Here is a 14,810-nt window from a genome sequence, read left to right as displayed (position 1 = left end):
AAAAGAAAACCTTCTCGATACCACGCCACCCTTTCCGCCCTTTTCTTCAATCTCCTCTTCTTCTTCTTCTTATTTTCCATTCGGCATTCTCGAAATCCCGGAATCTTCCTCTTCTCTCCAGAGCAAGGTTAATTCATTTCTCTCCCTTGTGGATCTTTATGACATATAGATAGACACATGGCGCTCTGCTGGGCATGTGAGGGGTTAAAGTTTTATGCAGCGGGTTTCCTGAATTTTTTCTTCTTTTTCTTCTTTTTTTCTTTTTCTTTCTATGTTCATATATTTACTGTCACACTGCACAGCTGCAATGATTTGGGTCTAATACATAGTCACATTTTCCGCTTGGCTTTTTTTTCTGCTTCTTCCTTCCTTCCTGTTCTTGTTATACTACTCTCCCTTTTTGTATATCAAAATCTCGTCTTACACTCTCAACCCCTGTTGATGGTCCTTGCCAAATTTCTGTGGAGGGAGATCAACACGGAGCTATAGGTCTTTTTGGCCTAACGACGTTTCCTATCTTAGGAAATGTTTTAGAAAAAGAGAAACGATTAGGAAAAGGGAGGAAAACAGATGGGAGACGAAAAAGGGGGAGGCGTTTAAGCCAAGAAGGGAGAGAAGACGCACGACCTTGGTACATAGTGGACCTGAGCCATCTTTTTGTAAACAGGACAATAAGCATAGATGGCTCTTTCATCATATAGCTGTATAGGATATTGTGTAGTGTATAATCAAAATATTATGCCTTGGTTCAATATCTGCATTGCCAAGACTCCAGTTTCTCTGTTAGACGCTTTGCATTGGATCATGAATAGTATGAGCAGCAGGCTTATATCTGTATACAGACACACACACACACACACACACACACACACACACACACACACACACACACACACACATTTCCGTAATTGTTAACCAATGTGAAGAACCCTCTGCTATATTCAGGTTAGAGTCTTCCATACGGAGATTAGCAGTCTCCAGTCACCCCAGCCATCGTAAGACCCTTCAGAGCTTCAAACCAGCTATGCAAAGTATCCAAAATCTCTGCTTCTCTAACCAAGTCAAAGCCATGATGCAAATTAAAAGCCCAGACTCTGCCTTGCGCTCCGTTAAAATCCAAACATGCAAGAACCTACACATGCGCGCATATAGTGAGCCCCAAGATATACATAAACTGCCCCCTTTTTTCTCATTTTACACGGGGGCTTATATACCCAAAACGCCGACGCTGATTCCGTATAAATACCATCTTCCCCAAATGCTGTTTAAAAAAAAGTGACATTCCCAGCCTTAATTAAAAGTGTTTTGCTGTGTGTACGCAGACGTATTGGTGTGGGTACCAGGATACGGCGGCGGTACGTATCCGTTCATCATCATCCCCTGATGTGATGGAAGATAAGACTGCGGTTGCATAGGCGCAATATCCTGTCGATATATGGCTTGGCTAGGCATAGCATCTTCTATACGTAGCATGGGCATGCCGCCGCCTCCGCTCATGACTTCTGTTTGCACCATCTGGTAATTGTTAGGCATCATTGCCATCATCTCTGGTGGCTGCATGCCGGCTGCCGTCTCGGCGTCGTATATATCGCAGACACCCATTGATACGTTACGCGCCTGGGCGAGAAACATGGGTAGGCCGGGCGGTCCATAGTCGTGATCAAGGCCCACTTCCGAAGTATGGTACGGGATCGTTATTGGCGATGAGTCTTTCGATGACGACTGCTTTGGAGTCGATGGTCCCATCCACCAGTCGGATACGGGCATGTTCGCGGCTCGGCTCCTCTGTTCCTCTTTCACGTCAGGGACGTTCAATCGTTCAATAAAAACATCGGATCCAAATAGAAACTTGTCCTCGGCCGGCTCTTGCCCGGCAATCACGACGGCATTACCTCGATCGAGTATCCTCCCATTCTTGTAAAAGTCCTCTACCATCGTTTTGTTACACTCGTGCTATTGGATGATTATTAGAGATAGTTTAAACACAATACAAACCACGGAGACTTTTTTTTTCCTATAAAAGGAGAAAGAAAGAGAACAAAGGAGAGCGGGAGGTACCACGTACAGCTTGCTTAGCCATGTCAAAAATTCCGGCCCACGCTTCGGTAATTTCCATGATAGTATCGATCAACGATTTGATCTGCGCTTCGCTGGTCTCGGCGCCTCGCCAAGTTGGCGCAGTAGTGTCGCTTAAATTTTCATACAGGTTGTATTGCAAAGCGATGAGCAAGACTCGAATACATTGAGTAGCCATGTGTGCAACTGAGTAGTCACCCACGAGCTTAGGGGTGCCCGGATTCTGCATCTTATCTGTCTCGATCTTGATCGCATCTAAAAAGCGGGCTAGGCTCATGGCGTGGGCCACCGCTTGCTTTTGACACCGGGCAATAAAATCTGGTGGAAGCTTTCGTAGAATCTCGATCGAGGCTGGAGTTCGCGGACCTGGCAATGAGAATCGATAGAGATCAATGTGGCTCACGGCCATGTGCGTGTGAAAGAAGCAATATCCTCTCCACTGGGTCGAGGCCGCATATCGAGCCATGCTCTGATCGGTCAGTCGCAGTTCATCATGTATAGAAACGTGAAATCGCGTCAGCTCGCTTTGTAACGCGGCAATATCCGTCATAACCTTTGACGGTTCGAGAGTTGTCATGGCTGAGCCAGAAGGTGTAGCTAGCCTTTTTGTAGTTCTATATCTACTGTAAGCACGAGAGAAGGAATAGCCGTAAACGATTCTTCTTTAGACGCAAGACTTACACTTGTATCCGGTGGCGAAGGTCGACGAGAAGAATTTGAATACCGTGCAGACCGAGAGCGGGCGAACAGCGAACAGGCTTGTCATGCAATCTCTCAGCAACGACTGGCCGATTCTCTCTAAAAGCTGTCTCGTTACAAGGTAGTCTTATCTTCATGTAGTCAGCTCGACAAGCGATGTACTCGTCGTAACCGCCCGCCAACAGACGGTCAAGGCTGAAAAGCTGCCACGCAATCCTTCGGAGGCATTCCTGCTGGATGAATGTCGAATGGTTCGACGAAACATCCCAGTTCAGCTGCAAGCCAATCATGAGCCTAGAAGCCACGCCAAAACACTGCCAAACTTTGGCGTGAGAACCCGCGAGAATGTGGTAAAGGATGTTTAGTGCAAATAGAAAAAGGGCGTTTTCAGAGAACTTGTCGATGTTACGGGAAATATGCATTTCGACCTGCTGGCTGCACTTTTTCCCAAACTCTCGGCCGGTAGGACCTGGATTTACGAAGAAGCTAGCAACAGAGCATACGGCGGCTGCTTGAGCTGGAGGGAACCTATTTTCCTTAAAGATCAACTCTGTTAGCTAGGCTGACGACGGTTTCTTGACACCTTGCGCTAGCCTTCATACCTGAACATCTCGATAGGTGACTTCTGGATGTAAGAATCCTAGACTCGGTACCATATATAAAAAGTCGAAATATGCGTCCAAGTGTGTGAGAATAACGTCTCTTCTGAGTAGCATGTCTCTGCGTCGGTTCACCGTTAGCTTGGTACAACTTTCCATGCTGTTATGGGGGATGAAGGCATCGCGTACTCGGCCTGAAGATTTGCCGCATCGAGGAGATATGGGGGAATGCTAGCACTGCTGCTACTCGCGGGACTGATGGCTGTAATTTCCTCCGATTTGACAGGCTGCAAGGTAGAAGGAGCCTGGCTCTCTGCTTTTGGGCTGTGGAACCGAACGTTGGTAAAACGACGCCTGGTCGGAGTGTACTCGCAGACCAGATTCGCAGCCTCGCATCGCTTACACTTGGGCAAGTCTCCGGAGCATTTGGTTTTGTGCGTATGACATTGACTGCAGGCCCGTTGCGCTCTCTTCCGCAGCGTACCCGCCTCGGTATGGCTGTGAGATGGTGTCGTTCGGGAAACCTTGTCTGGTTCTGCGTGTTAGGAGGCTCTCAAATCGATGTCTCTGCGTACTGTTTCGGAGCCTACCTTCTTCAGAAGCACCAGGAGATGCGGCAAAGCTACAAGTGAGCTCTAATCTGGAACAGTTGCTACATGGTCCATTCCCAGGGTTGCCAGTGCATTTGACCTGATGGAGATGAAAATCGCTGGGTTAGTCGTGAGAGCGTGGAAAGAAACAGCACAAAATGAACATGCGTAACAAGATGAGAGAGCAGTAGGTAAAAGGATGCAAACAACCACCATGGATGAAGGAGAATCTGAGCAAAGCATAGGGATGCGCTTGCCATGTCCTGCCATGCTACGCCGTGTCCTGCGACGGTTGTGTAAGAATGACAAAGCCCACTCGTACCTTGCGTAACCGACATGTGCGACAACAGTCACCGATATTTGTCGTAGTTCGTCGGCGTTTACTTGGGGGAGACAACGATCCGGACGAGCTGTGCGGCGGCGGCGGCGGCACAGGGCCTTCCGCGTCGTGTGGCAGCGGTATATCCATATGCCCGTCTGAGGGTTAAAGAAGGCATGAGACTTAGGCGAGAAATGCGAGGATGGAGAGGTCACAAACGGCCACAACCTGGCCGGAGTTGAAAACAACTTCTCTCCGTGTGTTCCTCTTCGGAGGGCCCCAGCTAGTCGGCGAATAGGCAGGAAGAAGATGCAGATGGGGCAGGCTGAGGCTAACCAGTGGATGGGTTCCTCGGCTCTCGCGCGAGGCCCGTGGAGCCAAGACAAGCGCCACGGAGAACGGACGGGAGAAGGAAGAAAGGGAATGCTACTCCGGACTGGGTAGCGAATCGTGGACGGCTGAGATAATAGTCGTCACGGTGCGATGAGGAGGCGTGCCACGGACAATGTGGCTAATCCGAATAGTAATGGACCCCGACAAAGTCCCTGAGCAAGGATGGCCCCCAAAGCCTTTGGACTAAGAAAGGCTTGTTGTTGAGAGCAAATTAATCCACATTGTGGCCGCTTCTCTGGTGCTCGTGGAGTACCTACTGTAGGAAGCCGTGGAGTCGTGCTTGCGTCGTTCTGGGATTTCGGCACTCGCTGGTTTTTAGTAGTACCCATCAAGCCCTTAAACCCGGCCCTCCATGGGTTGTCAGCCGGTTTTGGCGCCTGTTTCCATTACTTTTTCCAACCACCAGGCCGCCCCGGCCAGAGTACGAGCATGGGCCTGCCCCAGAGCATCCAGAAACGTTCGATCTGTAGGGGGCCCGGTCTTGGGAGCACTCCGTATATGCCTACTAGTAGTAGTAGTACTAGTAGTGGTTTGTACATATATAGTAAGACGATATAAGCTGCAGATGCTTTGAAGCGTCCAGTCGATCGCCAGCAAGTATCGGCAGCCTCAGGGATATATTCTCTGAGGTAAGCCGTACAAGGACCAGCACATACTTGTCCAAGTATCGCGCAACTCGAACCCTGCTCCTCCACGGCGTGCGGACTGGTCGTATTGGGAAAATGCGCGTGGAAGCCCTGACACCATAAAGGCAGTGGTATTACCAGCGCTACCAGCGTCCGCAGTTTATACACTGTCACTGCGACGTCTTGGGCATCGCGTCTCCGCAAAGAGGACTCACTCTCAAGCCACCAAAGATTTCAGGGCGTGGGATAACGCCAGCCACGAGGAACTAGGCGGCGGACGCCATGCTTTTCTTGCTGCCGGCGCGTCATACGGCGGATATGGCAATCGGATGTATCGGGGAGCAAAGCTGGCATATCGTCTCTCCACTTCTCCTTTCTTTCCTTCAAAAAGTTCTGCTTCTTCCCATTCTCCCATTCTCCCAGCGCCTTAGCTTTGCTATGTCAGCAATTTGCGATTCTATTTTTCCTGCCGCTTGGTTAGCTTGACTCGCAAGGCCCCGTAAATATCTCGGCTCGCGACCTCGGCAGGGCCCTATGACGCCGCATTGATTGACCTGTAACGAAGCTTGCCTGCTTCCATATCTAAGGACCGACGATTGTGTGTATTTTGGTCGTTTATCCCCACGAAGCCCGCGTGGCAGTGCCTCTTTGGGGAAAAATTGAGGAATGTATGGAGTACTGCGAGTACCAGGCAGGTATCTGAATAGGCAAGATGGGCACAGGTCAGCACTTCTGCAAGTTGAGAGAGACGACGGGGAGTCTACAGACATTGATCCGAGATCCTTCAACTGTGGTAGTAGCTGGTATGGGAACAGGTAGCCTGAGGTACAGTAGCTACATGAAAGTACCCACGTCTCGCCCAGTCGGTACCAACATCTAGCCCCACTCTGCACCTTCCGGACGCAGGGCAGGCAAGATGACACAAGTACTTCTGCAGCTCAATCCTGGTACCTACAAGGTGAGAAGGTGCCAGCCTGAGGGGCATCTCAAGTCCTGCTCTTAGCGCGGAAGGTGGGTGGTTCGCAATGCAGCTGCATTTAATGACAATCGGCGCTCGGTCATTTTGGCCGAATCTCCCCAGGCAGGGGCACGCATATTTCGGCAAGTCCCGTCTCTCCTCTCTCTCTTTCTCTTTTCTCTCATGGCGGAATATTCAAAAACCCGAGTTGCCATTCGCATGGTACTGTAAGCACATAAATGTAGGTACGTAATACGCAGAAAGAGCCTGAAATCATTACATGAGGTTCAGTTTGGTAAATTGCTTCACGCTGCTATTGAAGTAGCGCCTCACTGGGTACCTACCTACCTATACAAAACACTATTAGTGGTGCTGGAAATTGTAGTCTACAGAAACCTCACGGCGGTTACCAGTCTCCGAGTATGCGTTTATAGAGGGCCTCCGTACTCATCCGAGGAGATGCAGGTACAAACAGCAGCGACGGCTCTCACATGGCATGGAGATTAGGCTAAAGCTACTAGTACCTGCAGTACCGAGTACGCGTTCTTATAGCATACAAGGCTCATAAGTCGCAATTCAATGAGCTATTCATTCTGGGTGCTATTATTGGTGGTAAGTATCTATGCTTGACGTAACTTTCTCCCAATGGAAGTAAACCTGTCTTTTATGACTACCCAAGGCACAAATCAGACAAGTATAAACAGAGCGGTCGGCTTCCTGGGTATAGCTGCAGCGTCTTACTTTGGGTATATCCAGAAGCCTAAAACGAAGCAAAGAGAAAGAAACAAAGAATATTGAATGCAAAATAGAATGTCGCCGAGATTACACCCCCTGCCAAACATCCACCAGATGCCACGCTATCAAGGACTTGTAGTCTCATACTTTGCATATCAGCAAATGTCATCCGAGACTCTCATTCACACATGTTGGTATGTATGGCCTCTGCTTCATCTATCGCGGCAATCAGGCATTAGCAAGAGCAGCCTTTGTATACTTCTCTATACGATAGCGGGGGGTTTTGCTCAAAATACATACTGAGCGATTCTTGGCATGTTCGCTGGATGCACATGTAGAGCAGAGATATAAATTCTTCGTTTTTGCAAGTGCATTCGACGGCTGCACTGGGGCACTGCTCTTCGATAGCCGGCTTACTGCAGACTTCAAAACACGTCTGTGCATCAAGAGCCGTGACGGTGAGGACGGATGTGGTAAGCAGAGTGATATACAAAGTGGAGACGAAGCTCTTCATTGTTGGAGAATACGGGGTAAGCTGTCGGATATTAAGACACTGTTCAGGGAGAGCGAGGCGCAATTCGATGACGAAGTCTTGTGTTATCTCTCTTGATATGGTCACTACTATTGCAAAGCAGGCAATGAGGTAAAACGCGCGTGAGTACTGTCGAGCACTGCTGGGGTTCACCTGTCCTATATACCTGCCGAGGTCGCAGAACGCGCAGCTGTCTCAGTGCATGAGCATCCAAGTGACCACCTCAATGACAATGTACATTCCAAGTCTCAGGCATCACACATTGGCAAGTGTCTCAGTACGACTTGGGCGGCCCCTAAGTCGAATCTCCCTTGCACTTACATGCCTATGTTGTGCGACCAGTAAGACTGGTCAAGCCCAACAGCAGATACGATCCTGAGGTGTCGTAATTTTCGTCGAGAAAAGATACTTGGGTAGCTGTCTACTTACGTGGCAATCTAGCCAAATCAAGAAAGTAAAGCATTATTTTCATACCGTAGGTACTTATAAACACGCATCAAGGGTGATATAACGCCCATCATCTGTCAATCAAAGCTTAAATTGATTGCGGCCTGTCGCTTCCCAACGTTTTACCACACGATGCTGCTCCTATACGCCGAGTACTAAAAACGGATTGGAAATCTTGACCAGGCCCGCAGTAATCAAGACATCTGGGTAGGGATATAAGATTGTTTGGGGCACTGCCACGCCTTCGACGTTCTCGAAGGGGCAACCAGTTCCGTGCTGGGCTGCGCACGGACATTGCGTTGACATTGGCCTGCAACCTCACGCAGCTCGATTGTAAATAATGCACGAATTCGACAATTTTTTTTTGGTTTATTGGGATTATGTTGGTTGGCATGGTAGCGGAAATAGTTGAGAGGAAGCTGAGGAGAACAGCATGCTATTGGCTGCTCCAAGCAACATACATTGACGCTTACATTCAGTCATTCCCAGATTCCTAGATTCACGTATTAACGCAATCTAGAAGAGACAACTCTTCAAATTTACAGATTTCATACATTTGTTGCTTATCAAGAGGAGGGTTGACGACTGGCTTGTTGATGCTGGCTTTGTAACCTTTCGCTCCCAAGACGCATGGCGGTACATATCTGGTAGCAATTTAAATGAATGGATGTGTATTTACGAATGGCAAAAGCTTGTAAACTTTCGGACTCAATGCTCTGTTAGCAGCTGTCACACTGCCATTACTTGCCATGCATGCGTATGAATGTGATTGGAACACCACATCAAATCAACTTAAAGTCAATCATTAGGTGCATACCTCAGTACCTACCTGATTTATACGTATTTATACACGACTGTTTTTATCTCGTATCATCTCCTCACTTACCATTGAAGAAAGAGCTTCTCGTGATCATGTATCGTGCAACCGTGGCAGGCGGAACTTTATCCACTCCCAAATCCAATGCCTCTTGCCCTATTGTTCAGAAGACTGGTCCAAGTGCCGATAATGGCAATCGCCATTGTGTCCTCTGTTTGTTTTTACAACTGAAAATTCACGCTCGTCAATTCTCTTCTGACTTCTGCACAGATACCAGCCCACAGCTGATCGTTATCATCTCTCTACATCGATGCGAGCCAAAATTTCTTTCGATTTCTCATTTTCAGGCCCTTAGTGAACACTGATTATTCAACGGCAAAGGAGGGTGTCCAACCGCCTTCTTCAGCGACCTTTACTGTCCACGGAATGTCAATCTTCCCTTGCTGCGGCTCCCGACGTCGACGCAGGCAGCCTGCAGGCGACGTTGATTTGGCTGAAGCGCCAGAAGAGCACTGCACTCGGCTAGATTTCACAGATATCCAACACTGCTTTCATCAATCGCGCGAATCTATTGAGATGCCATTCCGACTTCGAAATGTCGCGGCACCACCTCCTGAGCCGCCCTCCGAAAACCCGACTGAGCTTGAAATTGAACAACTGGTGGTGGACGATTCGGATGGCGATGGGGCAGAGAACAACACCTTGACAAAGACAAGCAGCACAAACAGCGCTTTAAACGTCGTCCGAACAAAACTGGCACGCCACATGTCGAATGAGAATGAAACACATCGCCGTTCTCGTGCATCGGCCGGCCATAGCCAAGAAGAGGTTGCCCGAAGAGCTGAGCTGAGAAGATTTCGACATCAAAGAATCCAAGAAGAGCTCAAGAACGAAGATAATCACGCCGAGTCGAGTAACACTTCTCATCGCAGTACTTCCTATCTGTCTCCTCTGATTGATGCTGGACAGCCAAGGATAGGGCCCAGGGATACCATCGAATTCACAGTCGCAGACGGACCTCATCCTGGCGCAACACCAGCGCTTCCGACCCAAGAGAGTATGGCACTTATTGATATTCCAGAGAAAGAAGTAGGCAGCACTACGCAGGAAGAAGGCGGAGAGATCAAGTATCCTAGTATACTTGCAGTGCTTACCGCAGGGGATAGAGATCGAGCTCCTCCCTTTCGACCACCAAGTACGCATAGTAATAGATCTCAAAAGATAGCGGGATGCTCATACAACTCACCCCGTCTTGATCGCGTTTTGGGTACGGATAATGAGTTCGACATTCGTCATGGGGCTCATGCTTGGGAGGAGCAGTCCACTCTTGGTATCTGGCTTGCTGCCCAAGGCATGCGATCCCGAAGCAGCTCTATCCGCGCAACAGACAATGAGTCAAATGATAAAAGTGCCAAGGATCATGCTTGCTCACACCACCAAAGCTTTGGCGCGATCGATAGTGCCGCAGACGCTCCGCTGCCAATTCATTGTCAAGGCAATACTGACATGAGGCCTCAAGCCGGAGATTCGTATGAAAGCGCATCATTCGCCTCGAACAAGTCAAACAACCGTACAATAGGTGGCGCTGATGCCATTTTGCCTGAGAACAATCCGCTCTCAGGACCTAACGTCTTGGATAAAGCTTCAGCAAAGCTCGTTGATAACAGTTCCTCCAACTATCCTTCTGTACTTCCAAGTTTTCAGCCGAGCCCAGATCGGTCTCAGCCCGATTTCCATCATCTCAGTGCTCAAGATCTAGAAAGCCTTGAGCTTTCACCCTTCAGCTGTTCGTATCATTCTCTCTTTCTTCTTTTTCATTATACTGACCGTGGTACTCACAGGGCAAGGCGACTTTTCTGTCATTAAAAGTATTCGGGCATCCGAGGGAAAGAGTTCATATGCTACAGCTGAAGATGACATATTTTATTCCGATAATAATGCCAGCAGTGCACAAATTATTCACCCTCCTGCCCAAACTCCCACTTCCACCGACGCCACACCTATTGTCGGTTCTACAGCTGCTGGCATTCGTCCTCGAGAGACCAAGGCGCGGACAATTGGTGCAAAGCTTGGTAATGTACTGTCACGGAGGAAGCCGTCAATGAGTTTTGGTAGTCGCTCCAAAGACGAATTCCCCGCGAGTTCTACGGGAACTGGTGGCCGATCCCTGATGTCAATGATTAACCTTTCAGTCCCGAGGAGACTCAAACGAGACTCTAGCAGTTCCGGCACGGCGCCAAATAGACATTGCGTAAACGAGAGAGACTCTCCGGCACTTGCGCGAGAAAATCCGAACAATGTACGCTCAGGCATACCTCCTCATATTACTTCTCTATTTCGCCCGGAGAGAAGTGGCCTATTATCAGCTGATTTAAGCGATGTTACAATCAAGAACGCGTATAATAATCAGACACCGCTCACACAAAGGGATTCGGCTGCTTTTGAAACTTCCAGGCTGACCCCTCACTCGGATGAATTGCCAGACGAGGCCCGGAGCTCCTCTCGCCGGATTCTACAGCAATTGACGGCCAACATACAAGAAGCATTTTCACCCAGCTCTACACCAAACCCTACTAGAACACCCAGGTCTCCGAATCGCCTGGCCAAGACGCCTCCACACTTGGGCGATGAGAGAGCTGTTGCCACTGACCCTCGCCAGTCGCAGCTAGATGGAGGTAGTTCGGTTTCGGACGCTCTCACCCTGGAGTCGGGCACGCGCTTTCAGCCCGCAAAGCTGGTAAAGGTTATGAGATCTGGCTTTAAAAAGTTCATGCCTTCTTATGGCCATGAGAAGCAAGCTCAACTCTACCAGCCTACAGAAAATTACCAGCGCCATGATGAAGATGAAGAGCACTCGCAATCCAAGATGGTGCGATTGGGTACACCGTCTATGGAAAGTGATCACCTAAAAGCCGGAGCGGAGGGAGCAGCTGAATGTGGTACCGCGCCTTCGCATCAGCAATTATGTGTTGATAGGGAGTTGGAAGCGCCTGAATTGATCCAGCAACTTAATAACGAGAGTGATGTGGAAAGCAGATCTATTGATACGATCCAACCATCGCATAGCAAACCAAATTTATCAGAAGAAGAAGAAGCAGAAGCAGAAGCAGCTAGACCTGCTTCAATATCCACAATCAGGGATCCTCGAGCTCTGCGTCGCTGGAAATCAATGTCAGACGCACCAACGAACAGGGAATCGTCCTCGAACAGGATTGGCAGATCCATACCACAATCCCATAGCTTCAACACTCTCTGAGACTGATGTGAAGGATCGGACGAATGGACGAATGGACTAAGCTTTATATTATACCGCGCAAGGAACCTGGTTTGGCACGGAATACCGCAAGGAGATATGACCAAATTCTGGTATTTTAATTTAAAAAGTATTAATTCGTAAGAATATTATGAAGAGATGGATAAGCGCCGTCGGCTTAGTGAGCACGACACTTCTATGGAGCATTGTGTTATAAGCTCAGGTGGGACAAGGTGGCTGGGAAGATATCTTACGCTGGATTCTATAGCATCAATAGCTAGTCGGGGTCAACTATTGATAATATATCAAGACCCTGCAAATATACTTCATTGCCTTAGTTTGATGTTCTGCGCTGCTCGTCCTCTTCATCAGTTCTCAAGCTAACAAAAGTATTAGGTCTGGCTAGCGGTGAATACCGAGCCTGTAGCAACAGGCTATAGCAACTATAGCAACAAGTTACAAGAATTCCTGATGTAAGAAATATGGTTGCATATAGAGCATCTGCGCAAGTCTATTATCTGTGACATTTATTATGTACAAAATCTGAAGATGTCGGTGGGAATTTCGATATGCTCGTGGCGCTACGGATCAAAGATTTCTCGTACAGCCAGTGAGAGGATGGGTTGCTGCCATGCTAAAGCAGTAATATTGAAACGCAGCTCAGGTTTGAATTCGTGGGATATCCGCAATATCATTAATTGTAACCGCAAACGTCGTGGTGGAGTAAAAAAAAACAGAAAAGGGTGCTGTTGATCTCGCGGAGAGAAGAGAGCCTGTCTTTCATGTCTCCAGGTTGATTTGCTTGCCGAATCTAGCGTATAGCTCGACCTTGAGCTGTGTCATCTCTTCGTGAATGACGCCTAGTTTCTCTTCCGCCTCGGCAGTCTCTTCGTCAATTCTTGAGGTCGCCGTGCTGAGCATCTCCTGTGCTTGTTCGAGGGGGAGATGGAAAAAGGCGTCACCGATCTTGTATCTGGCAATTAAATGTCAGACAAAAAAATCATCGTTGTATAAAGCAGCTATAGCTCAGTCGTACTGGATCTTGTCATCTTCATCGGCAAGCTCGAGCTCGGTAGAGATGTCGTCTAGCTCCTCCTTTTCCTTCTATATTGAGGATTCGTCAGTCGGCTCTTTCAATACGTGATACGGTGAGGGTTTCCATACGCCCTTGAGCTCCAACACTTCCTTCAGAGCGAGTTCTCGCTGGTGCAGCCGACTGAACTTGTTGATCTTGTCTTGGTCTTCTCGTCGGACCTCGACCTCGTCTGCGGCTTCGTCCTCCTTGGAGAGCTACAAGGACCTGTTAGCCATTGCGAGGCTGCTTCTGGGTGGGATATGCGACTTTACCATGCGGCGTTGCATTATTGAAGCCATGGTCGCAGGAATGTCGACGCTGATCTCAGCGCTCGTTATACGGCCTTAAATTCAGGAAGCTCTGCAATTTATCAAAAGATACACGATGGCCATGCAGTGGTGGGGTGTCGAGATGGTGGGTTACCGTGCGCAGTGCACAGTAACATTTACAACACACTGTAATCCCAACGCGAAGCTGACTGCAACCGCTCAGCTGGCTTACTGTACCGCGTTGCGGCTGGGCTTGGCACTTGGGCAGCAGCGCACTGACGTTTCCGTGGCCTATTTGAAGGTGCCCCTCCCGAGCTGGGGCCCTGAACTCTTCCCTCTCCACCTCCCTCTCCACTGACTTAAGTTCCATCTCATCTAGCGTCTCGGTCCATCAATTCTCTGTCCAGACCCTCGTCTCATCACCTATCAAGCGATACCAGAATCGTCCATCATGGCGACGGCCCGGAGACCGTACCCCAGAACTCGCCTGAGGCGGATCATCAAGGCGCACTCGGGGCTGAAGCTCTCGAAGAATGCCGATGTGTTGGTAAGGCCCCGGTCGCGCGGCTCCCCAATCGGTAGATTAGCCGAACAGCAGCACTAACAGCAGCGTAAGATCTATCTCAACTATACGATGTTCATGAATGCGTATGTACAGCTAGAATCCAGATTGAGCGTGCAAAATACTGATATTCCCCTCGCAGATTGGTGAGAGAGGCTGCCATTCACGCCAGGCAGGCGGGAGAGCGTTCATTTACGCCCAGGAACATTATGAAGGCACTCCCTGTATGCTATTTCGGTCCTTTGTTTTTTGAGCGCTACACAAGCTAATACGACGCGTTAGGATGTTTTGGCCAGGTTCAAAGGCTGAATGTCGACCTGCAGCAGCCGAGCTGTGTGGCATAGATCCTCTCATACTGCCGCTGCTAGCGATGCTCCATAAAGGCCGGAGCGTTCGCTGAGGATAATGGTATTGGGCTTGGGATAACAAGAAACAATGGCTAATTTAAGAGTGCTAGATGCATTCTTTTGGCATCTGCTGGACCTGTAATGAATCTCGGGGCTCCATCGTGAGAGGTCTGCTGGCTACTTTAGATACCCACAGCAGGGCGACTTACATGAATGCGCATAGAGTAGGGGCATGCCGAGTCTACGGGTAAAATAGAGCATAAATAGGACAACATACACGAGCCGATTGCAATGAGCCGTCTATTCATCTAATCCCGAACGGTATCTACCTACTAATCGTAGCGAGTGATCTTAATAAAACCAACTGTGCCTAGTTCTGAGCTTCAGCGGCTGCACTTCGACCTGGGCGCTGTAATGGTGCTTCGCGCCCCTCCTGTTTACCTGGTTGACCTGCCAGCTGGGGAGCACGTGAGGATGCATTGGACAGACACAAGTCCACCAACACAGCCCGTT

General features: G+C 49.0%; 5 protein-coding genes across 7 annotated transcripts; 2 read left to right on the top strand and 3 right to left on the bottom strand.

The window, feature by feature from the left end:
- Positions 1-885: 885 nt before the first annotated feature.
- On the bottom strand, positions 886-4,946 carry TrAtP1_004822 (uncharacterized protein). 3 transcript variants are annotated; one of them, XM_066112461.1, is made up of 8 exons: positions 4,287-4,946; positions 3,965-4,064; positions 3,564-3,903; positions 3,378-3,495; positions 2,758-3,311; positions 2,066-2,690; positions 1,893-1,953; positions 886-1,785 (listed from the first exon to the last, which is right to left on the bottom strand). In XM_066112461.1, exons 1-8 carry the CDS (start codon positions 4,431-4,433, stop codon positions 1,661-1,663), a joined length of 2,070 nt encoding a protein of 689 aa, XP_065968546.1. In that variant the 5' UTR covers positions 4,434-4,946; the 3' UTR covers positions 886-1,660. The 3 variants fall into 3 exon arrangements, with proteins under 3 accessions (XP_065968546.1, XP_065968545.1, XP_065968547.1); XM_066112460.1 differs by having other exon boundaries at positions 886-1,953; XM_066112462.1 differs by having other exon boundaries at positions 886-1,953; positions 3,965-4,946.
- Positions 4,947-6,928: 1,982 nt separating this feature from the next.
- On the bottom strand, positions 6,929-7,509 carry TrAtP1_004821 (uncharacterized protein; the record flags this gene model as incomplete). Its single annotated transcript, XM_014083277.2, has 2 exons — positions 6,929-7,211; positions 7,296-7,509. 2 exons carry the CDS (start codon positions 7,507-7,509, stop codon positions 7,174-7,176), a joined length of 252 nt encoding a protein of 83 aa, XP_013938752.1. The 3' UTR covers positions 6,929-7,173.
- A 1,708-nt stretch (positions 7,510-9,217) lies between these two features.
- Positions 9,218-12,047, top strand: TrAtP1_004820 (uncharacterized protein; the record flags this gene model as incomplete). The annotated part of the gene is made up of 2 exons (XM_066112459.1): positions 9,218-10,577; positions 10,633-12,047. The coding sequence occupies 2 exons, from the start codon at positions 9,218-9,220 to the stop codon at positions 12,045-12,047; spliced, it is 2,775 nt and encodes a 924-aa protein (XP_065968544.1).
- A 344-nt stretch (positions 12,048-12,391) lies between these two features.
- TrAtP1_004819 (uncharacterized protein) lies at positions 12,392-13,480 on the bottom strand. Its single transcript, XM_014084233.2, has 4 exons — positions 13,392-13,480; positions 13,209-13,334; positions 13,081-13,148; positions 12,392-13,017 (listed from the first exon to the last, which is right to left on the bottom strand). Exons 1-4 carry the CDS (start codon positions 13,416-13,418, stop codon positions 12,825-12,827), a joined length of 414 nt encoding a protein of 137 aa, XP_013939708.1. The 5' UTR covers positions 13,419-13,480; the 3' UTR covers positions 12,392-12,824.
- Positions 13,481-13,742: 262 nt separating this feature from the next.
- TrAtP1_004818 (uncharacterized protein) lies at positions 13,743-14,801 on the top strand. The gene is made up of 4 exons (XM_014084232.2): positions 13,743-13,935; positions 14,005-14,036; positions 14,093-14,174; positions 14,233-14,801. The coding sequence occupies exons 1-4, from the start codon at positions 13,840-13,842 to the stop codon at positions 14,257-14,259; spliced, it is 237 nt and encodes a 78-aa protein (XP_013939707.1). The 5' UTR covers positions 13,743-13,839; the 3' UTR covers positions 14,260-14,801.
- Positions 14,802-14,810: the final 9 nt, after the last annotated feature.

This window comes from Trichoderma atroviride, chromosome 2, assembly GCF_020647795.1.
Source record: "Trichoderma atroviride chromosome 2, complete sequence".
In the NCBI taxonomy this organism is placed as follows: Eukaryota; Fungi; Ascomycota; class Sordariomycetes; order Hypocreales; family Hypocreaceae; genus Trichoderma; species Trichoderma atroviride.
Note: the sequence above shows the minus strand (reverse complement) of the source record. Positions and strands in the feature narration are given on the sequence as shown.

Bases quoted from the DNA above. Each gene is read 5' to 3' on its own strand.
- TrAtP1_004822 (XM_066112460.1), bottom strand. From the start codon at position 4,433: ATGGATATACCGCTGCCACACGACGCGGAAGGCCCTGTGCCGCCGCCG. The intron at 4,065-4,286 runs GTACGAGTGGGC...CATCTCCATCAG, and splicing joins GCACATGTCGGTTACGCAAG to GTCAAATGCACTGGCAACCC. The intron at 3,904-3,964 runs GTAGGCTCCGAA...ACGCAGAACCAG, and splicing joins TCCTGGTGCTTCTGAAGAAG to ACAAGGTTTCCCGAACGACA.
- TrAtP1_004819 (XM_014084233.2), bottom strand. From the start codon at position 13,418: ATGGCTTCAATAATGCAACGCCGCATG. The intron at 13,335-13,391 runs GTAAAGTCGCAT...AGGTCCTTGTAG, and splicing joins CAATAATGCAACGCCGCATG to CTCTCCAAGGAGGACGAAGC. The intron at 13,149-13,208 runs GTATGGAAACCC...TCCTCAATATAG, and splicing joins AAGTGTTGGAGCTCAAGGGC to AAGGAAAAGGAGGAGCTAGA.
- TrAtP1_004818 (XM_014084232.2), top strand. From the start codon at position 13,840: ATGGCGACGGCCCGGAGACCGTACCCCAGAACTCGCCTGAGGCGGATC. The intron at 13,936-14,004 runs GTAAGGCCCCGG...CAGCAGCGTAAG, and splicing joins CGAAGAATGCCGATGTGTTG to ATCTATCTCAACTATACGAT. The intron at 14,175-14,232 runs GTATGCTATTTC...ACGACGCGTTAG, and splicing joins ACATTATGAAGGCACTCCCT to GATGTTTTGGCCAGGTTCAA.